Raw genomic sequence first — 23,816 nt, 5'->3', positions numbered from 1 at the left:
AACATTGCAAAGCTTGCTCCCTTCCTCACCCTCTAAATTCCATTTTCCATTGTCTTGGTTTATTTGGACATTTCCTCAGTTACTGAGTGTCTGCTGTCTGTTGGCACAGCACTAGACACTGAGGACTCAATAATGAATAAGGCAGAGTTACTGCTCTCCAAGAGCCCACAGTGGAGCGGGCAAGTAAGAAAGTAAGCAAATTTACTACAAAATGGTAAGTGCCGGAGTAGAGGTATGTGCAAGGTGATACAAGAGTAACAGAGAAGGGGCCTAAGAGCATCAGAAGATGCTTTCCAGAGCAGCTAATCCTTGAGGTAAACATTAATAACAAGTAAATGTTAATCAAGTAGCCAGGTCAAGACAATAACATGAGCAAAGTCACTGAGGCTTATCATGAACTGCCAGTAGATCAGTATGGGTCAAACCAAGGATATATTTAGAGATATAGCAGGGACAGAAACTGGAAAAATAGGCAGAGGTCAGATCATGAAGGTCTTTACTTAATAAAAATATAATAGTGTATCCCCATGTACATCCTCTAGGTCAAAGTTGTGTCTAATTTACCTAGCATACACATGTTTATTGGCCCTCACAGCAAATTTATATAAGTTGATTTGGTTGCCAAAATTTAAAATCACGAAAAAAACATGAAAAGTCCAAATTTCTGTCTTCTCTTTAAAACTCAGATGACAGCACTGAACTCAAATCCCCAAATTCCACCTGGTTATAGCTAAGTTAATGCTTCTCCCTTCAGATGAGAGACAGGCCTTCTATGCTCCACAGACAGGCTCCTTCCCCTGATCTCATTCCCAACTCATTTATGTTATGTGCCTGGCCCCTGAAGACATCTACATTTGCAAATTCTGCTCTGTGCCCTGTTGGTCCAATCTGATACAGCTTCTTACAGTAATGGGAAATAAATCATAAGTTTCCATGGGAATTGTTATGTTCTTAGTGGTTGGAAATTACTTAGGCAGTCCCTCTAGAAGCAAGCTGGCCTACAATTAAATTATCTCAACAACACAAAGAAGAGCATCATTTCTAAGTGAATTCTACATGTTAGTTCTAATGACTAACACCCAAAGGAGAAAGAGAAAATTCAGATAAAATGACTCTTCAAAGAACCCAATTCCATTTTGCATAACAAAAATTACAACATTATCTAGGAATAAATATAACTAAAGAAAAGCAAAATATTTAAAGAGAAAAATCATAAAACTATTAAATGACATAAAAGAAGACCTAAATAACTCAACGATATTTTATATTCTTGGATGGGAATATATATTATTAAGTTGAACCGTTTTTGAGCCTTTTTTGCAGGTCAAAATATTGGCAATTTCATTTGTTTCAATCTAAAAATAAATACAACAATTTCCCTCAAATTATTATATTCATTGGAATTCCCATCAACATCCCAACAGTGCTTTTTACAAAATTTGACAAGCTAAACTTGAAATTCATATTGAAGTATAAAAGTCAAGACAATTCTGAAGAAGAAAAAGGGATCATACCAAATATCAAGATGTATTATCAAGCAATCCTAACTTGTGTGAGAGAGATAAATAGGTCATTGTGAACCAGTAGAGAGCCTAAAAACAGAACCACAAATATATGGAAACTTAGTATCCACCAGGGCTGGCACCATAACTCAGTGGGAAAAGAACAGATTTTTCAGTAAATGATGGGATAATTGGCTAATTATATGGTAAAAATTAGATTCATACCACACACCATATACAAATCCTTCCCCAAAAGAAAATCCAGATAGATTAAAGACCTGAGGAAAGGCAAAACTCTAAATAAATTTTTTAAACAGATTTTTTTATTTGTAGAAGAAAGTATATAAGGGGAATGCCTTATGATATCAGAGTAGGAAAAGATTTTTTTTAAAACAAGTAACAAAAGCACAAAGGGTAAAGAAAAATATTGATAAATTTGACTACATTAGAACTTTAAAAGCTTTTGTATTAAAAATTCACCATAGGTCCGGCCCCGTGGCTTAACAGTTAAGTGCGCGCGCTCAGCTGATGGCGGCCCAGGTTTGGATCCCGGGCACGCACCGACGCGCCGCTTCTCTGGCCATGCTGAGGCCGCGTCCCACATACAGCAACTAGAAGGATGTGCAGCTATGACATACAACTATCTACTGGGGCTTTGGGGGGAAAAATAAATAAATAAAATCTTTTAAAAAATAAATAAATAAATAAATAAAAATTCACCATAAAGTTTAAAAGACTGTTCACAAAATGGGGGAAGACTTGCAACATATTTAACTGACAAAGGATCAGTATGCAAAACATATAAAGAACCCTAAAATCATTGACAAAAAGAGAAATAGGCTAATAGAAAAATGGACAAAGGACATGAACGAGCAAGTCACAGGAAAAGAAGCCTGAATGGCCGACAAAAATGGAGAAAGATGTTTCACCTAACTAGTAATTGGAGAAATACAGATTAAAACCACAATGAATACCATTTCACACCCATCATTTTGCCATCAATTAAAACGTGATAACCCCAAGTTTTGGTAAGTATATGGGGAAAAAGGAACTCTTACTTATTGCTAGTTAAAGTGTAAATTGGCATATTTTCGAAGACAGTTTTGTAATAGTAGAGTTGAAAATAGGTATCCTATAACCCAGCACAAGGAGATGTATGTATAACAATGTACACAAAGCTATGTCAGATGTGCATTGTAACCTTCTCTGTAGCAGCAAAAAAGTGAAAACTATCTAACTATCCTGTGGTAGAGAACCAGATTTGTTTTTTAATCTGTAGCTTTTTTATACAATAGAATATTATATATCAGTTAAAAATGAACTCCATCTACATGTATCAATAAGGGTAAATATTAAAACATTGTTGAAAAGGAAAAAAAAGAGTTGAAAAAGGATGCATACTGTATGATACCATTTATTTAGAATTTTTAAACCCATAAAACCATATTATATATTCTTTAGATACATACCTATGTAGAAAAAGTGCAAAAACATGCATGAGAATGATGTGCGCCAACTTTAGGATAGTGGTACCTCTGGAGAGAGAGGGAGAAGGCAGGGAGAAAGTATCTATAAATTTTATTCATATAAAAGAGAGAGAGGGGGGCCGGCCCGGTGGCGCAAGCGGTTAAGTGCGCGCGCTCCGCTGCGGCGGCCCAGGCTTCGCTGGTTCGGATCCCGGGCGCGCACCGACGCACTGCTTGGTAAGCCATGCTGTGGCGGCGTCCCATATAAAGTGGAGGAAGATGGGCACAGATGTTAGCCCAGGGCCGTCTTCCTCAGCAAAAAAAAAGAGGAGGATTGGCGGATGTTAGCTCAGGGCTGATCTCCTCACAAAGAAAAAAAAAAAAAAAAAAAAAGAGAGAGAGGGGTCTAAAGCAAATATGGCAAAATGTTGACATCTGATTATCTTAATGGTGGCTACATGGGTTTTATTTCTTCCTGCACTTCTTAAATGTTTGCAATTAATCACAATGAAAAAATTAAACTAAAAAGAGAGCCCTTTTTAAAAGGTGAGATCCTCAGTAGAAGAGAACCTGTATTATAGGGATCAGGTCAGATAACTGAGTATTACCAGGTTAAGACATTCCTAATAGGAATAAGTATGGACAGAAGATTTGAGAAATGGGAAAAATTTATAAGGGTAGTAACTGGTCTATTTTTGAGAGAAGGGAAATAAACAGCAAGAGCCAAGAATGAGAAAGGGCCTGATGAGATTTGTGAGTGGCCTATATGATGGTGACACATCAATGCCTTTGTGCCATTTATTATAGTGCAATATGAGGACAAGTCAGAAAGAAGAGCTCTGCCTGTTGATTTTGGATACTCTCTCACATCATCTTCTCTCCTCCATGGAAAAAGGAACCTGTGCCAGATAATGTTAGCTCGTCAGCATCCTTGGCACTATCCTCTCATCTCCACAATTACACATCTGCCTCCAAGTTCTTTGACTTTATCTGTTCATGGTTTTAGCCTTAAATTGGGATTTGAGTGATAGAAAATTGGTTGAGGGGCCAGCCCCGTGGCTTAGTGGTTAAGGGCGCGCACTCCACTACTGGTGGCCCGGGTTCAGATCCCAGGTGTGCACCGACGCACTGCTTGTCCCGCAATGCTGAGACAGCGTCCCACATACATCAACTAGAAGGATGTGCAACTATGACATACAACTATCTACTGAGGCTTTGGTGAGAAAAAGGGGAAATAAAGGAAGAGGATTGGCAATAGATGTTAGCTCAGGGCCAGTCTTCCTCAGCAAAAAGAGGAGGATTGGCATGGATGTTAGCTCAGGGCTGATCTTCCTCACAAAAAAAAAAAAAAGAAGAAAATTGGTTGAGATTCAGGTCTGCTGCAACGGAGATGATTGTGGGTAGCAAGATAGCTGCTATTATAAATGTTCACTGCCCCTGACCACCCACTATCTAACCACACTTCTACTGTCTGTGATTGAAAAGCGTAAGGTATGGTATAAATGGCAAAGCTTTAAAGCTTTCACTTATCTCAACTGATCCTCATAATTATACCATTAAATAGGCAGAGCAGGTATTATTCTCATTTTACAGGTAGGGAAACAGCCCTAAAGAGATTAAATGATTTAGCCAAGGTTATGGGAGAGACCTCTCATTTTTTTCCTGTTATCTGAGCTTAGAATATTGGAACCATCTGGGACTCATCTCTGTCTATTCCTGTATCTAATAAAGCACCAATTCCTGTAGGTTGTTTCTACAAAGTGTCTGTTTCCATTTCTTCCTCTCCACTTCCTTTCTCACCATCCAGATTTGGATCCTCATCGTTCCTTACCTGAATTACAACTGGTGGGCTGGACTTCCAGATGCCACTTTTTCCTCATTCCAGTCCATCCTGCATTCTCCTTCTAGACTAAACTTCCTTAAGCATTGCTTTCATTACATCATTTCCCTGCTCAAAAATCGTTGTGACCCTCTCTTTCCTTCTACATTGAATGGAAACTCCTTAGCCAGGATTTCAAAGCTCTCCTTAATCTGAACTCACCTTTTCTACTCAAAACAGGTGCTTTGAAAATAAAATGGCTAACAAACACATGAAAGAATGTTCAAAGAAATACAAATTAAAACAAAAATCATTTTCATCTATCAAATCAGCAAAGTTTGTATTTTGTATTTTTTAGATGATACTGCTCACTACTGGCAGGAGAGTGATAACATCTCTTACCTTCGCTGGTAAAAGTGTTAATTGGTATAATCTTTTTGGAAGGCAAATTGGTTATATGAATCAAGAGCTTTTGACCTAATAACTGTTACTAGGGAAATCTACCCTAAGGAAATAATCTGAAACATAAAAATCTTTATGCCTAAAGATGTTAACTGCACTGTTATTTATAGTTGTGAACAATTAGATATAACCTAATGCCAATCAATAGTGTACATGTACATAATTAATAATTATATTAAAAGTATATAAGAACATGGGGGAATACTTATACTATGACATCAAAGAGTTGGGAGAAAGTCAGTATTAAAGTTGTATAATCATTAGGAGAAATCTTATGACATTTCACTACTGAATTTTTTTTCTTTCTTTCCCAGCACACTATTTCACACCTTTTTCTCTCTCTTCAAACCGCCAAAATTCCCTCCTCTTCCTCAGTTTAAACAGATGAACACCTCTTATTTATTACATTGTATCACCAAATTGCCCAATTTACCTGTCACTTTATACTCTACCATCGTTCCTGTTGAAATGAATTAACTATCTCTACTCCTATCCAAGGCCAATTTGGCCACTGAATTCCATCCCCTCTCACTTCTGGCATTATTCCTTCTGTCCCTTTTATCATCAATTTCTCTCTCTCTCTCTTCTGGATTATTCCTATCAGTACACAAACATGCTGTAAATTTTCACATTTCAAAAAACAAATCACTCCTTGACCTCATGTTGTTCTCCAGCTACCTCCTTGAAAGTAACCTCCTCACCATCTGTACTCCATCACCTCCTGTTTTTTCTTTAAGTGACAGTAATCACGCATTTGCTCCCTTATTTCACTGAAACGGCTCATTGTCAAATTCAGTAGTCAGTTATCTCCCTTCCTCTTAGTCTCTCAGCAGTACTGAACATAGCTAACCATTCTGTCCTTTGTGAACTCTTTCCTTGGGTTCTAGGAACCACAGTCTCCTGTTTTTCTCGCCACCTCTTGGGCTACTCCTTAGTCTCTGTTGCTGCTTCCTCTTCCTCTTCCTCTAAGTTCCCAGTGCTCAGCCTTCAGACTTGCTGTCTTCTCTATCTGGACTCACTTCCTATTTGGTTAGTTTTCATTCCCATGGCTTTACACGCCTTCTATATGTTGATATCACATAGCTGTCTCTAATCCTGATGTCCTCCCTGAGCTCCCAGTGAAACTTCCTTTTGGATGTGCAATAGGCACCTCAAACTTAATGTGTGTGAAACTGAACAGAACTCTTGATTTTGCTCCCCCACGGGAAAGGGACCATTACTCTCCTAGTTGTTCAAACCATTAACTTTGAAGTCAAACTTTTATTACTTTTTCACATACTACATGTTCATCCATAAGCAAGCCAATTGGTTTTGTCCTCAAAAATATCCCCAAAGCCACCAATTCTTACCACTTCCAACATAGTGACTCTAGGATAAAGCCACCATATCTTTCATTGGACAACTTCACTAGCTAGCTAACTGCTCTCCCTGTTTCTATCCTTGTCTGCATACAGTCTTGTAACCCTCCAATGGCTTTCTTCTGTGCTTAGAATAAAATCCTTAATCCTTACCATGGCCTGTGGGGTCATACATGATCTGGCCCCTGCCTAGCTCTCATCTCTCCTGCTTGCCTACTATACTTAGACTCAACTGTCTTTTCACTGTTCCTTAAACAAGCTCATTCCTGCCTGAGGGATTTTATATTTGCTACTCCCTATGTCTGAAATGCCCTTTTCCAGATCTTCATACGGCTCACTCTTTCCCATCTTTCAGGTCTCTGCTCAGATGTCACCTCCTCAGAGAGCCTTCCCTAAACACCCTATCTAAAACAGCCTTCTCACCCTCCTTAACCCCTGATTCTCTTAACTTGGTTGATTTTCTTCATAGATTTTATTGCCACTTGAAATTACATTATTTGTTTGTAATTCTCCAAAACTATAATTTAAGCCTTTTGTAGGCAAGGATTTATTTGCCTTGCTTACTATTGTATCATCAGCATGTAGAACAGTGTCTAGTACATGATAGGAGCTCAAAATATTTATTATATGAATGAACAAACTGTGTAAAAAAGTCCACTTTAAAAAGACTAAAGGAAAAATATCTGGGAGGTAAGACTGTAGGTTTCTTTGTTTGTTTACATTTTCTTTATGTTTTCCAGTATTTCTCAAATTTTCTATATTGAATATATCTTTTATAATCAGGGGAATAAAAACTATTTAAACTAACAAAATATAGCCTATTGTCCAGTCAGGCCCATTTTATCACAATTCCAGAACAAGTGCTCAGTGCACATTCATTTCAGCATCACGCATTTCCTCAGGCCTTCCTTTCTCCCTTCACCTCTGATACTCCTTTTAACCTCAACTCAAGGCCCACCTCCTCCATTCTGCCTTCCCTGAGTATTCCTATCCTCACTGATCTCCCTCCTTGCGCCAGACTGTGCATTTAATTGGTTATGCTATTTATTCATCCTCATCCATTAAACATTTTCTTTTTGCTGGTGTGTGTGTGTATGTGTGAGAGAGAGAGAGAGAATATACATATGTGTGTGTTTGGTATTAGCTAATTTTCCCTCCTCAGCAGATACCATGTCTCAGCCTGCACCCCACAAGGTCTCTAACACACACTAATGGCAGAGTTAAGTACTGAATAAATACTTGGAGAAGTACTTGGTGTTGAAGCTTCTGGGTCTTGAAGCCAGGGTCCCAAAAATTCATGGTGCTCCTTCCATGCCACCATTTCCCATACTAATACTTCAGCTTATATTTACCGAGCATTACTATGTGCTGTGTAGTTGCTGTTCATTTTCCCATTTATCAAGTAGGAACTGCTTTCATTATTATCTTAAGATTGAGGAAACTGAAACTTAGAAAGATTAAGTAACTTGCCTAAAGTGATTAAGCTTAAAGTGGTAAGACTAGACTAAAACACAGCCCAACCTCTTGACCACAAATGAAACATGATTTTCGTTGACCCATATGCTACAAATGTAATGTGCTTTCAATCAAACTGCATGCTCTTGGTCAAGTTAATTAACCTCACCAAATCCCAATTTCCACATCTGTAAAATGGAGACAATAATACCATACAAGTTGGTTGTAAATGTCAAGATATGAATAGTATCTTGCATAGTGGCTAGTGCATAGCAGGCATTGAGTAAATGATAGTTATTATTATTATATTTGCTATCTCCTTGATATTTGCTCTTTAAAGGTGGGTATGGTAGGCCCATCTCATTTCTTTCTACACCAGTGACTGGCCTTGGTCAGATCCGCGTCTCCAACGCTGGGGATCAGAGCTCTGCCAAGGTGGTGAAGGTGCTATTAAAAAGCCTGGACCAGAGAAAACAAATAAGCAGCCCTGCCCCAGGTTAACCAGAGCTCGGATTTCCTTGTCTGAATGCATAATGATAGGAAGAGGGTTGTGTTACAGAAGTAGTTGTTTTTGTTTGTCTTCCAGGCCCACTAATCTAAACATCTCTCACTCTCAGGAGTTATTTTAGGACCAGGAAGCAGCACACTGTTTATTGAAAGAGTCACAGAAGAGGATGAAGGCGTCTATCACTGCAAAGCCACCAACCAGAAGGGGTCCGTGGAAAGTTCAGCATACCTCACTGTTCAAGGTAAACAGCTGCTTCAGAAAGCAACAAGAAACTCTTCAGACATCTATTTCCCTGTTTGTTTAACTTTCCACCTCCCCGTCTCCTGCTGCCGCTCCAGTCTGTTCCTTTCCCTTCTCCCTGCCCCTCTGGGAAGGGACTGTCTGGTCCCACCTGGCAAGGCAGAAGGTGAAGACACTGGCTTGGCCACCCTTGAGAGCCCACCATCTGAACAGTCTCCGTAAGGGAAGTAGTTCCTGGAAGAGAGGAAAGCCAGCTGCTGCCAGAGTGATGACACTGACCCACAGAGAATGGCTGGAGTGGCCACACCTGTGAGAAAGAACTCCACAAAGGAAGAAGACGGGTGTAGATGGGTGAAAAAAACCCACACAGTGGAAATTGTTCATCCTTTTTCCTTTTCCAATTCCCACGAGTTAGACATACGCTGCTCTTCCAAATATTTTCATAAGCTGGGCTTTAACACAAAATAGGCTGCAAAATATTATCAGAGAGAAGCAACACATAATAAATACACCACATTTAAGAAAAATATTCCAAGTGCTTCCTCTTCACAGGCCTCAGATAGTTTGTTGAGCAGCAGAATCCAAAGAGGCCTAATCCTACCCTGGACTAGGGCCATATGGTTTCTATCTAGAAAACAGTTTACACTTCAATTTCTATTCTCCAATGCCAAGAATCATCCAAAATGTAATATTTACAGCATCATAAAATATCAAATTGGTACCTCTTAACTGGAAATATCTACGGTACAGGTTTTACAGGAAAGATGAAATCTTTTCAGTAGCCTATTTCCCCAGTAGACTTCAGAATATGCAAGTATTTCTGGGGGAGGAACTAGGGAGAAGGCAACATACATCAATTCTTCTGCCCTTGACACTTAACATTGCTTGAAGATTGTAACTCTGAGAATTCAGACTCCTTTAAAACAGAAAATCATCTCCATTCTTTTACAAGGAGATGACTTTAGGCAATCTCCTGAAAAATCTGAAACTACTCTACCCCAAATTTATACTTTCAGAAAAAAGTCAAAAGTAGCATTCCCCAAATACTTTCAGTAATGGTCCTGTCTCCCGAATAATCCTTGTTTTAAAGTATTCTTTCAACTCTTCTGCTTACACATGGAGAAAACAATTTATTAAGTGTGCATCCCTCTTTAACATCTCCTTCTTCAGAAGCTTGTTAATTTATCTTTGAACAAGGCCTCCACATCAGGCCGGGAAGGGACCTAGATCTGAGAGAGGGGTAGCAGCACAGAGCAAAGAGAACCTCCTAATCCTCCGAGATATTTTCCCCCCATATCCTCACAACAACCCTATAAGATACATAGAGCAGTTATTATGAAACCCCAGAGAGGAAAGAAATGACTAACCTAAATCCTATAGCCAGGTAATGGCAGCCCTGCATTGAAAACTGGGCTCTCTTCTTAGACTCACTCCAGCCTACCGCATGGCTGTCTTCCCTTGCCATGTGTCTGTTCCCACTCTTCTCCACTAGGGAAAGTGGGTTAGCAATGGCTGGGCACCTGATGGCTTGGGAGAAGCCCTTGCCTGAAGCAGAGATATTTATGGAAGTATGTAGGTCTCCCCAAAGCCTTTACTTCCTTTCCCTTCTCCTTTCTGCCAGGCTGATCTAGGTTTCCTAGAAGCCACACTGCTTTACAGCATCTGTGAGTTTCTTCTGCCAGCAGTCATGACCACCATATTTGCCATAAGTCTGCTCTCCAGGAGGCCTGCTGTTATCCTTTTGAGGTCCACGGCCAGAGCAGTGGCACTGCGGAGCCTCTCAGACTGGACTGGAGCCAGGACTCTGGCCATCAGTGAGCTTGACTCACCACATAATGCCAAGTGTGGCCTTTGTTCATGATGTTAACGCAGCCTGGAATGTCTTTTGTCCAGGCTCCCTCTCTTTCAGCCAAATCCTCCTTACCCTCTGAGGCCAGTCGAAATGTTTTCTACCCTGCAATGTCCTCCAGGATGAACAGCTGAGTCAGATACTCATTCTCTTCTCTGCTCTTCCACACCATGGTTCTTGTATCTTTAGTTAGCACTTATTTTATTCTGCCTTTTATTATTATTTAGGCATTGATATGCTCTCTTCCCTACTGAATTGTAAACTTTTTGAGGCAGGAACTGTGTCTGACATATCTTTGTATCCCATCCCCATGGCCAGCACTTAGCAGAAGACTAATATCTATTTAATACATTTATGTGCAGGTGCTGTACTAGACTTTTGACATACTTAATCCCATTAACTTCATAAGAATCCAAAGGAGTAAGTAGTGTTATCTTCAGTCTACAGATGGGAAGAGGGAGACTCAAAGAGGTTAAATTACTTGCCCAAAGTCACACAACGAATATGTGGTGAGGCTAAGACTTGAGTCCATGTCTTTGTAAACTGCAGAAGGTTTCCACCCTGCCTCCATTCTTCTCATTCCTGAAGTGCCTTAGGAACTTGTCTGCAAGGCCTTAACATAAACTTGAGATTTTAGACTGTTTCAGTTATCCCGTTATTTGGTTTTCTCTCTACCTGCTTCTAGATGTCCTATTCTGATTCCTTTTCCCACTAATGTTATGCTCTTTTCTGAAAAGTCAGACAACGTTAAGAATACTGCAATCACTGATCATTTCTACAAGTCTCTATCAGCCTATATTATTTTCTCTTGAGGAAAGGGGAGATAATTTTCACTTGAATTGCCCAATCGGCTACCATTGCAGAAATTCTGACCTCTATCATCTCTTGACATCATCATCTCTTAGCCTCCCAAACAGCCTGTGTACTTCTCCTCTCACCCTCCTTCAACCCATTCCCCAATCTAGAGGGATCTTTGTAAACAACTAATCTTATGACATGTTACTTCCCTGCTTCAAATCTCACAGTGGTTCCTGATTGCCCATTATCCTCACCCCGGCACACAAGGTCCTCCACAGGCTCCATCTCCAGCCTCATCTCTTATCCTTCCCCACTCACCCCAGCACTCCAGCCATACTAAACTAGTTGCGATTCCCTGAACACACTGTGCTCCTCCTAACCTTCTGCCTTTACACATCGTTTTCCTTTTATATGAACAGCCGTCCTTTCCAACTTGTTCTCCCCCGGACAATCCTACTCATCCTTTAAAATTTGCTTTTGCTCTCAGGTCACTTTCTCTACACCTGACCTTCTGTCTCACCATCATTTTTCTCTCTGTGCTCCCATAGTACTTGACATGTACCTTTAATTCAGTGCTTACCATTATTATTCATTTTTCTATGCCAGGGTACTCAATAAATGTTTGTTGGATTAATCTACTTAGAAAACTACCACTGAATGTCTGAAAAAAGAAATATATTGATATACTGTTTAGGGCAATAGAGATAAGCCAAATTCAATTAGTTGTTCACTCAACAACTTATTTATTTGCCCAAGACTATGCAGGACATGGAAATGTAAGCCATGATCCCTAACCTCAGCATGCTTTGAAAACCTAGTTGGAAGAAGATTAAGGTGCACATGAAACAATTAGAAAGATCAATAAACATTTTGAGCTCCTTCTTAGGGTGAAGTAAAAACATTAGTTTGTATAAAACAGACTATACAATGCTGCTAATAAGGGCTAAAGGAGTTTATAGAGACAAAAAGGATATACAGAGTGACTTGATCTCTAAAAGAGGCTTTGTAGGATGTTGGATTGGCAAGGTGAATGAGGTAGGAAAGGAAAGCAAGTTATGAGGCAACTTTGGACCTTATCTACATTGACATCTCCCTTGCAATAACAAAATCTAAATAATTCTAAATATTTCCCATTGGCTAGTCCATTGAGTTTTCTGAAGAATTGGCCCTTCTCACTCATGACCTCTTTTCCCTCATGTAGCATTAATTTTCAGTATCACTTAGAGAGATGGTATAGTTTGCATAGGCTCAGACACCTTATATATATAGTTCCTTCTTTTTACCCATTATAGCTCCCAACTGCCATGCTTTTTGAGTTCTTGTGTCTGCTTTTTATAGTTCTTCTGCCTTCTTCTCACTTGCTCTCTTTTGTGATTTTTTTCTGCTCTCAGAGTGACAGCCGTATCCAACCTCTCTGCTTAAAAATTGTGGTTAGCTGAGAAAACAGATTACCTGATCTGCACTCATCAAATCACACCTGAAATAGTGTACCCATTTATAAGCAAAGCATAAATAAATGGAGCCATATCTTAATAGGGTAATGATAAAATAGTGCAAGGAAATGAGGATGTTTAGTCTAAAAAAGAGACAACTTGGGTGACATGACTGTTTTCTTCAAATATTTAAGGACCTTTCAGGCTGAGGAGACATTTAACTCACTCTTTGACATAGCAGAAAAGATAACTAGAACCAAGGAAGGGAGATGGTGGTAAAGTTTCAAGGAAGTAGGTTTCAGATCCATACAAGGATATAATTTTGAATAAGAAGAATTTTTGAAAGTTGATATTATGTGGATCTTATGAGTTAGATGCAGTATCTTGAAGGGCAGTACTTCGGGCTCACTGAATAAAAATTTGATCTTTGGATGCTATTCAGAATAGTTGAATGCAGTACCTGCTCAGTAATTTTATCATTGAAATTGGATTCTTGCTCTAGAGTCTAAATCATTTTTCTTCTCACTCCGGTAGCTGTGAAACATTCCCTAGCTTTAGATTTGATTTTCTAATATACGCGTATAGACCCTTCACACTGACCTATCTTGTCCAGTTGAGTTTAGGAAATGAAACCAGGCAAATGAGTTGTGTCTATGGCTATGTTTAACAGATTTAAAGAGGTTCCTGAATTAGCCAGGAAGGAAACTGTCTGCTCTTTTTATTTCCTTTGAAAAAGGATTCTTATACTCACAGATAAAACAATGTGTTATTTTTGTATCTGAAAAGGATGAGTGGACTGGGGAGTCAAAGTAGCTTCTTTAAATAATCACAGGTCTTGTTTGGTTTGGACTGCGTGCACAAGCACATGAGCACACGTGGAGCTCTCAGAGGGGAAGTTCTAATATTAAGAACAACAGCAACAAAACTGTTACTAACCAAAATTATTTCTGAAATTAACATAGCACTCAATAGCCCATGGAACTCAATGGGACTGTTACAATGAAAGTGCGGCACATTTTCATCCAAGGACTTAAGGAAAACTACACTTCATAATGGTTATTGCAAGTAATAACCACGTATATAAAAATACATTCTTAGAACAGATTTAGGCCTCATTTCTATTACACAGGAGAAAACAACTTGAAGAATAATTACTATTTTAAACATTTTTTGAGGATGATTGATGGATACAAAAATCATGGAGAGCACAGAAGGACTGCCTCAGGGTCCTGCAGTCTAAATAGTTGAAATGGCATTATAGGTGTGATTGTAAATTTTGTGCCACAATAATTGCACATTAACACATTTCAGGAAAGGACTCATATAGCAGGAAGTATATACTATGTTCATTAATAAAATTCCCAGAGTAAAAAATAGGAAAAGCTCAAAATAAAATTGTCTTGGGTATCCAGCTCCTCCTTTTTATCACCTTTGGCCAGCTTTTCAGTTTTCATTTCTCCTTTTTGCCCCTCCTCTGATCCCTGACTGTCCTCCACTTGAGCTCTTCTCTTCCTGAATCTTGTCCCCAAATTCACTCCCATGGCTATTCTGGTACTAGGAAGGATGTGATAAACTAATTTACATGAAGATGTTTGGGACTGACGCTACTCTTCTCATGGGTGTTGGCAAATCCGAAGAGTTTCCCAAGGACAGAAGACTTCTCAAAACAGAGAGATGAACTGGCTGTTCACTAATTTCACAAAGGAGGGCTTGGGGCCGGGATAGGCATGCCTTTGTACTTCAAATCTAAACAATGACATAAAGCTAGCCTTGATCAAGAATTCAAAAAATGGTGAAGGAATTCAGTTGGGGTGATGTGACATCTTTGAAGATAGTTCTTGGGGTAAAATAATTCAAACACACAAAAGATTCATCTTAGTTCCTTCTGTGGAAACTAGGCTGTCAAAAAACTGCAGGGAATCAAAACAGTGGGTGTTAGGCTTAGTGAACTTGCTGTTAGGCTCTGTGAAGGCCTGGGACTATGTCATTATAATATCTTATGCTTATTGAACACGTGGTACACTGTTTTAAGTACAGAACATGCAATAGCCTACTTAACTTTTCCAACAATTCAATGAGGATTTTTTTCTATTTACAAGTGAGAATCTGAGGCACACAGAAGTTTAGGACTTTGTCCAGGGTTACAAAGCGAGGAAGTGGCAGAGCTGAGAACTGGATCCATGTTTAACCCTACTGCTCTCCTGCCTCTCAACTCTAAGGCAGCAAGCCCAGTGGTCAAGAGGACCCACTCTGAAGTCAGGAGCATCGCTGTTCATGAGCTGCGTAACCTTGGGCAAATTACTTACCTACCTGGTGCTTCAGTTTGCTCATCTGCAAAAAGGATGTTAATAATGGTATACCAACCTTATAAAGGTTGTTGTAAGGATTAACACATTTAAAACAGTATCTGGCATATAACAGAAACTTTAAATATTAGCTAACATTATTGATTGTTAATATGATACACCAAATTCCATTTCAACAAAACTTTTTGTATTATAGTTTTCCTAGCCTTAACCAGTGAGTCACTCAAATGGTGTTCCAAACCACAAAATTCCTCTTTGACCTAAGGATTTAACTTGCTATGATAAAAATATGTTACAGAACTCATGTCATATATTACCAATTTTAAATATCTTTACCAAAAATTACTCTTGAAAATGTACTTCAAATTTAATATGAATACAGTATTTCCACACATCACTGTCCTTAACAGGGGTTCCACTGGTATACATAGATTCCTAAAAAGCTTCATAAATGGTATGAAGGCCAATTTTAATATTCCAGTAAGTCTCAGAGAAATTACATAATAAAGTTAACTGTTACTGGATTTTAAATAGAAGGAGGTAGTACTGCTTTACTGGCTCATGTGGAGAGTCAAGTCTAGGTGTATCTGATTAATTTTATTTTCATCCATATATAAATATTTATTGAGACTTTCTCTAGGGCAGTGCTCGAGATGCAAAGTGAACAAGAAACACACCCCTCTCTTGATGTCCTAATAGTTTAGCGGGCAATAAACCCACACAGTTACCTCAAATTAATGATAGAACCAGAGAATAACATCTGAGCCACCCTGCAGAGTGTCAGGTAAATTTCCCAGGGAAAGTGATGACTCAGTTGTCTGCAGAAAATGATCAGTACTTGGGTCGAAGTCTGATTAGTTTTAGAAAAAAAGATAAACTGTGATACATGCAATATGTTTGGATGGAAAAAAAATTATCTTGCACTTGAAGTCCAAAAAGTAATAAGGAAAAAAAAAAAAAAGGAAAAGAGACAAGGGGGGAAAGGAAGCCTTCACACTAGGTTTACACATTTCACCTGTGAGGTACAGTGCCGTTGTCATCGCCACATTTTAAGGATGAGGAAGCTAGGGCACAGAGTCCTTAGTCTAAGACATAGTTGCTTGTAGGGTCATACGAAGGCTTCCTGCCCTTTCCTGATGAAACTTGTGCTCACCCTCTGAAACCAAGGCAGGCCCAGGGTCCAGGGGCCCTGGTCTTTTCCTTGGGGAGCTTCCTTAATGTCTTGGGAAGCACTACCACCCGAGTATACTGCATGAACTGAGTTGTCTGGCTCTGCTGCCTGTTGATTCAAGCAGTCTGGTGCCATGCAGTGCCACATGTCAGGGTTGGTGTGACGCTGCCACACCACAAAGCCCAGGCCCCGTGCACCCTGCCATCCTCATCGGAAAGGCTCAAGGCAGGACGGCAGAACACTGCACAGCTGCACGGTCTCTAGACAAGGCACACCACCCTTCGGAACTCAGTCCATCCTCTGGGTGGCACCTGTCCTTCCTGTCCCAAGAGGGATGGTATGAAGCCTGGGAGGGTAACTGACATGGAATACTCTGTGCAACAGGGGCAGCAATCTGTAATAAAAGGTACAATTACCCTAACTCTTCAAATTGGCCACATTCTTGTCAGGATCCCACATAAAAATAATATTCTATCATGTCCTGATACTGGCCTTTCACATACATCATATGAGAGTGATGTCTCTGAGACCCAATGCTAACCCCTCATTATTGTCAAATCCCACCCACAATTCTGCTGGCCTCCTTTCCCCTGCCATGTGCAGCTGGGCTATTTCATGCACTGAGCTCATCAGCTGTCACCAGCCAGTTGAAGCTAGGTCTAGTCAGGCCAGTGTGTAGATGTTTGACCTCTGAGAAAACATCCAAGAGCTGTATAGGATGAGATGCTGCTGACTTAGATCAGTCTACTCAGCATAAGAATATCCTAACAGTTACTTTTCAAATAAAGATAGAGATCAAGCTATCAAATAAGATAGAGCATAGATACTACATTACACCTTGTAAAATTCTTATTTTAGTTTTCAGTAAGCAGTAATAGAATATTAAATAGATCTTTCCCTTCTAATAAATGTTCATCTTGTAGATGTTTTTTAATGAGTTGATTCTTTAAATGTGCACACAAATACATTTGGTCCCACTGAAAGGAATTTTGCCTGAGTAAGGACTGTGGAATGACTTTGGGGGTCAACTTCCTGCCCCGTGGAATGCAATGGGAAAGTTCTCACAATGGGAGGGGGCCTCTCCCGGGCATTCTATGCAGGCGGCATCTGCAGAGGTTTTATACAGAGAGCGCCATGTCTCAAAATGCTATCAACATCTCCAACAGCCAAACACCACTGTGCCCTTTGCAGGTCCCAACCAGATTCCACAAAACTTATTTGCAGCATAAGCAAAGAAGTGTGTGTGTGAATACAGCAAGTCAGCATTAGACTTCTCACTATGGGGGAAGAAATCCAAACTCATATATACTCGAGCTTACAAAAAATCGAAAGGATGTGTACTGAGAGAAAGGTTATCGTTCTTTGAAATTTGTTGTAGGAAGTTGTTCTCAATCAATCTCATGAGGTTTAGGGAAACTTAACCACAAGCTAACAAAGCAGCAAATGAAGCCAAATTCATTCATTCACTTAACCAATATTTTCAGGATGCCTACTAGATGCCAGGTTCTCTTCCAAACACCAGAGAGGTAGCAGTGAACAAGAGAAACACAATCCTACATTCTGCTGCTTCACTCAGAACTTTGAACATACTCATCAGTTCAGATGTGAATACTAGACTGTGAGCTCCAGACCACACCCCTCCACTTACCACTATATGCCAACACCTATAACAGAGCCTGGGACATAGGTGGTGTTCCATATGTTTATTGGATTAATACATGTGAACAGGAATTTGACTCTGAATCCTTTGAAAGTTTCATGAAATTCTTTGGAGACAAATAAAGCAAAACATAATTTATCCATTAATTCACCCAATCTGATGAGTGGGGATATAAAGATGAAAAAGACGTGGCCTCAGCCCATGAGAAGCTTACATTCTGGTGGGGAAAGAGCAAAGGCCAGAGCATAGAGGTGCAGAGGGCTGGTATATTTAAGAAACTACAAGTATTTTGATGTGACTGGAGCAAGTGGGAGGACAGCAGGAGATGAAGCTGAAGAGATAGGCAAGGTTGGGCAAAAAGGACCTAAGGATTTGGATTTTTATCCTGACAGTGACTGGGGGCAGGGGCAACGATGGAATTTAGGCAGAGGAGTAATAGGAATAAACTGATGACTTGGCGAGATCACTGTAGCTACAGAGTGGAGGAGAAACTGGAGGGAGCCAAGGCTGGTTAGGCAGCTAATGCAGTAGTCCAGGTGAGAACTGATGAGGCCTTGATTAAGGCAGTGATAGAGGGGTAGGACAGGAGGTGATAATTTCATGAGCCATGGAAGTAGAACGGGCAGGACTTTGTGATGGACTGGCTAGAGAGAAAATGTCAGTTTCCCCTCTAGACTAAAAGATACACTGTGGCAGGGACCATGGCCTACAGGAAGTGTATGTACTTGGTGGCTGACTAGATAAGAGAGAAAAAAGAGGTTCCGGTTTCCAGCATGTGTGTTTGCAATTATTCAGGGCAGAGAACCTTCACTGGCTCCAATTGCCTGCAGCATTTAGTTTAAACTCTCCACACAGATGCTCAGCATTCTCTATGGCCTGGTCCTGTCCTCTATCTTGCATTATACTGCCATCAGTGCCGTAGCCTTTCCCAATTCTGGGTCTTTACTCATACTGTTTCCTCTACCTATAATGCCCTCCCCTGCCTTCATCTCTATAGGTCAAAATCCATTTCAAATGTTACCTCTTCCAAAAAGCATTAGACTCCCTCAACCTACAAAACTCTTTTTATCCAATTTCTTTGTATTTGCCTTCAGTCTCTTGGTTAGGCTGTGAGTGAGCTCCTAAAGAGTGACAACTTTCGCTTCCCACTCATCTTCCTATCTCCTCTAGCCTCCAACTCTGCCTGTAGCAGGACTCAATATACCTTTATTGAATTGAAACAAAGAACCCACAAGATGAAGTACTCATCTATGAAATGGGGATATTATTACCACCGACTTCACAGGGTGGTAGTGAGGGCTTGGCACATAATAAGTGCTCAATAAATGATATCATTCACATCATCATTTCTAAAAAGAGTAAGTTTCACTTGTTCTTGGCCTAACATAATACTAAGCCTCTGCCTCCTTTTAATGAACTTAAAGGATAAGGGCCTTACTTTAGAATTTCTGAGAAATTCTCCACTGGGATCAATAAGTAGGGAACTACTGTTCTGGCCCACTGGGGCACTCCTTTACAAATCCCAAAGAGTTTTCTCTCTGGAGGCTTCTCTTGAATACTTTGGGTCTTTTCTTTTTGGTCACGGAGGAATAGTGCTCAGCTTTTGATCTCTGTGTTTCTGGGAAATAAAGTGATTGGGAAGAATCCCACCCCAGCAGTTACCTCTTCTCATCTCAGCCCCTGCAGGTTGACTGCTGAAAAGGTCAGACATAGAGCCCCAGGTGTGGGGAGCGGGGTGTGGGTGGTTTGGCCTGGCTGTTCCAAAAGGAGTGAGCAGGCAATTGTGACAGTCCTTGAGTTTTATTTTTATTTTTTAAATCTACTTTGAAGAATTTTGTGAGTCCCAAAGGAGCCCTTTTATGTCATTTTTTCCTTTTTTCTTTAGAATTTCCTCTAAAACCCATTAGGGAGATTTAACATATTCCAGATTTAGCACTTTAATGGGCTTTTGTTCCTGCCTTAATTTTTTCCCATTTTTTAATTTCTCTTCTGACTTTTAATTAGCTATTTCTGGGATTACAAAGTTTGCAAACTTAATAGCAAAATTTCTGGAAAGTCTTTTAATTTATGTGTGAGTTTATTGTGATAATATCATGGACCCTGCCTGACTCAGAAGGTAAGAATAAAGATCTGTCCTGGAGACAAATTCTTGTGCCAGCAGATTGCATTCGCCATGATGAACCATTTAGGGGCAGTGGACCTCTTTCAGAAAACTACAAAGACCCTAAGTTTGAGCGTTGTTTTTTAGCACCACCTCGGTGTTTTTATCTCTCCAGGAACCTCGGACAAGTCTAATCTGGAGTTAATCACTCTGACGTGTACGTGTGTGGCTGCAACCCTCTTCTGGCTCCTATTAACTCTCTTTATCCGAAAACTGAAAAGGGTAAGAACATTTCAGATGAAGTTCTATGCTCCATTTTACATAATATTCTAAAATGCCTGTCTCAGGTCTAGAGCGGGTACTAAACAAATGTGAGACCCCCTTCTTCCCTTTTCCTCTTGTTCCTATCTCTGACCTGGTGAACAGTGTAAATGAATCATTAAAATGTTTCTCAACAACAAAGTGGGGTATTCAAAAGAAAAGCTAGAGCAATGAACAGATTAATATTTCCCAGGCACAGAAGGGATATTTTTGATATAAAAATATGTAATAAAGTCTTTAAATTAAATTCAGCACGGGACCTGTGAAGCCTTCATTTTCTTAACCTCTGCTAAGAAACAAAAAGGAAAAAGCAAAATAAAGACCCACCTCTGACTTATCTCTCATAATATTATGGAAACACAAAGAAGTGCATGCTGTTCCACACTCTCTGAGCCCCATGATACAATTAAGTTCTTTAGAGTGTGAGGTTCAGGTTGAAATTTAGGACATCAGATTTCTATAATTAGGCCCACAGCACGACTTGCTTCTCTGAAGTTCAGTGGGGAAAGAGCCAATACTCATTCATTCATTCATTCATTCATGCCTCAAATATCTCCTGTGTGCCTGCTCAATGAGGCACAATGAGAGTGCCAGGCCTTGTGTAAGGCTCTCTGATGACAGTGGAAAGCAAATGCTAGTGTTCTGGCCAGGAGACTGCCTTTAATCAATGACATAGATAAATGTAAAACTGCAACAAGAGTTAGCTGACTAAAAGATGTATAAGGGTGTTGGTCACACAAAGAAGGGAGGGAAGAGTGTTGCAGGCAGAGAGAAGAGCATGTATGAGGCTGGGGCAGGGCAGAGGGAACATCGTGAGAGTAAGAGACGGACAGAGACCAGTGTGGCTGCAGTGGTGGGAACAAAGGTGTGAAGTGAGGCAGAAGAGGAGAGGAAAGGCTGCAATGCCTGACAAGGCAGGGCCTTGTAGGCTATGGTAAGGAATTCAGTTTGTATGCTAGAAGCAATAGGAAGCCATGGTGGTGTTGGGGGGGTGGCGTTGTTAAGCAAAGGTAGGCAATTGTAATTGTGAGAAATTTGTGTCTGGAAAGATTATTTTGGCTGCTGTGAGGACAGGAGACCAGAGGGGACAAGAGTGAATAGAGAGGACCCTAGTGAAGACTTCATAGTAGTCCAAGTAAGAAATGATGGTAGCTTAGTCTAAATGATTAGAGTCAAGAGATATTTAGGAGGTAAAATCAACAGGACTTGAAAAGTGCCAAGGAGGACTCCTCAATTTCTAGAGCTTTATTGGCCCTTATTAATGTGCCAGGTCTTGTGGGAAACTCTTTATGTAATATCTCGGTTAATCCTTCCAAAAGTGCCAAGAGGTGAATATATTATTATTATTCCCATTTTATAGAGAGGCAAACTGAGGCTCAGAGAGATTAAGTAACTTGTCCAAAGTCACAAAGCTAGAGTTGGAGCTGAGTTTTGAATCCAGGTTGTTTGACCTTAGACTTGATATTCAAAACCAATTATAGTTTTGGTATGAGAGGCAAGGCTAGTAGCCATCCTCTATGGTGAATATGTAATATCAGGCTTTTGCTATAAGGAGTGACTGGTTTTGAGACACAACAATTAAGGCCACTGCTTTAGAAGGAAACAGAAGTCAAACAATAGCATTTTGAAAGGGGAGATACATCATATAGGGAAATAGATCTAACAATAGCAAAACTTGCCAAATCGTAAGGGAGGTACAAAGGCTATAGGAGTTCAAAGGAGGAGAGGGGGAGAAAAAACTTCAGAGAAAGCAAAGTTTAAAGACAGACTTTGAAGGTTGTGGCTGGAAGGAAAGCAGCAGAAAAACATAGCCCACCCTACTTCTTCTAACTCCCCAGATTAGGGAAGGAGTCTGGTTAATTTGCATATAGGAACATAGTGGAAATAAAACTGGAAAAGTAAATTGGGACTAAAATGGAGAGGTCCCTTGTATTTCTAAAAATCTATGAAATTTTGATGTCAATAAGAAAGGATGAGAGTAAGAGATTATTATGTCAATAATATAGAATGCCTATAATTTAAAAAGTGGTTGAGGAACAAGGCATCAAAAAATATTTCCATGTGGTTTCTCTAACCACAATGTAAATTCCTCATTGATAAATACTGTATTTTATCTTTTTATGCCCCCCTGCATAGCCCAGTGTGATAATTATAGCTAACATTTATTGATGTTTACTATATACTAGGCCCTGATCTAATAGCTTTACATGGATTATTCATTTAATATTCACAACAACCCTATGAGATAAGTACCATTATTATCATTATTTTATGGATAAGGAAACTAGGCTTAGAAAGGTTAAGCAATTTGCCCAAAGTTATGTGCTGCTCAGAAGTTGAGCTGTGATTCAAATCCAGGCAGTCAGCCTCAATGCCTAGGCTCTGAAGTGCTTAGCTGTGCAACTTCCATGCCAAGCACCTAGTAGCTGCTCAGTATTAATGTCAATTGAAAGAATACATATTTGTCAACTAAGATTCTACTATCATATTCTCCTCAAAGCCCTTAAGGTTTGTTTAGTGTTTCCTCTCATCTGCCTTATCGAGATAAATGATGAAATTGTGTAGGTGTCACATGGGGAGATTGTCTTCCGTTGCCTGCTCCCTTGCCTCTATTAACACCTCTGCCAACCTCCCCTCACATCCGACAGAACCTAACATGTCCCTTGCTAGGCTTCAGCTCTCCTATGCTCTTTGAGGACTGCAGATTTTTTCTCATGGACCTAGCTATACTGGACATTGAAAAGTTAAAATCTACTCCAGCAGCTTCTCTAATGAACACCCAGCACCCTGATACGGGAATTTATCCTCCTCTACAGTCTTACAGACGTGCACGAGTGTCTGACAGGCCAGGCCCTTACAGTCTAACACCAGTGGCAAATGCAGTTCATGACAAACATGCTCCATATCTGTTTTCTACTCTTTGTGGAGGCCAGGCAAATCTTTCTGCTTTGAGCTCTTTGTCACATACTTTAGTGATAATTTTTGTGAGAAGGAGACTGCGAGTGATGAATGAGGTGAGCTGTGAAAGCCCAGAACAGGGTGAGTAAGGGCTGAAGAATGTGGGTGGGTGTGAAATGGTGTGTATGGAAAGGTTGTCTTCTCCACTGAACTCTGATTCTGTTTAGGGAAAGGCACTGAAAGGAAGGGCCCCAAAACTCATTTAAATGAAGTTTACATAACTTCTAGGCAAGAGTTATCAAAACCTACCTTATATGGGCAAGCATACTTCCTTTCTGTTCTCTCACAGAAATGCAGTCATCACATCTACAATTAATTAACAAGAAATACACCTCTTGATGTAAATCTAAGACACTAAACATAAATCCAGTTATCTATGGTCTGAAATAAAGGGTATTTTCTGGGCTTG

At 40.0% G+C, this 23,816-nt stretch overlaps 1 protein-coding gene across 1 annotated transcript in view; it reads left to right on the top strand.

The window, feature by feature from the left end:
* The window catches only part of FLT1 (fms related receptor tyrosine kinase 1), a 183,103-nt gene that overhangs the window by 119,462 nt on the left and 39,825 nt on the right, over positions 1–23,816 (top strand). The window contains exons 15-16 of the mRNA XM_058547936.1: positions 8,680–8,811; positions 20,304–20,410. Of these exons, the coding sequence (XP_058403919.1) occupies positions 8,680–8,811; positions 20,304–20,410 (239 nt within the window). The remainder of the gene's footprint in view (positions 1–8,679; positions 8,812–20,303; positions 20,411–23,816) is intronic.

The sequence above is a fragment of the Diceros bicornis genome, chromosome 9 (genome assembly GCF_020826845.1).
Source record: "Diceros bicornis minor isolate mBicDic1 chromosome 9, mDicBic1.mat.cur, whole genome shotgun sequence".
In the NCBI taxonomy this organism is placed as follows: Eukaryota; Metazoa; Chordata; class Mammalia; order Perissodactyla; family Rhinocerotidae; genus Diceros; species Diceros bicornis.
Note: the sequence above shows the minus strand (reverse complement) of the source record. Positions and strands in the feature narration are given on the sequence as shown.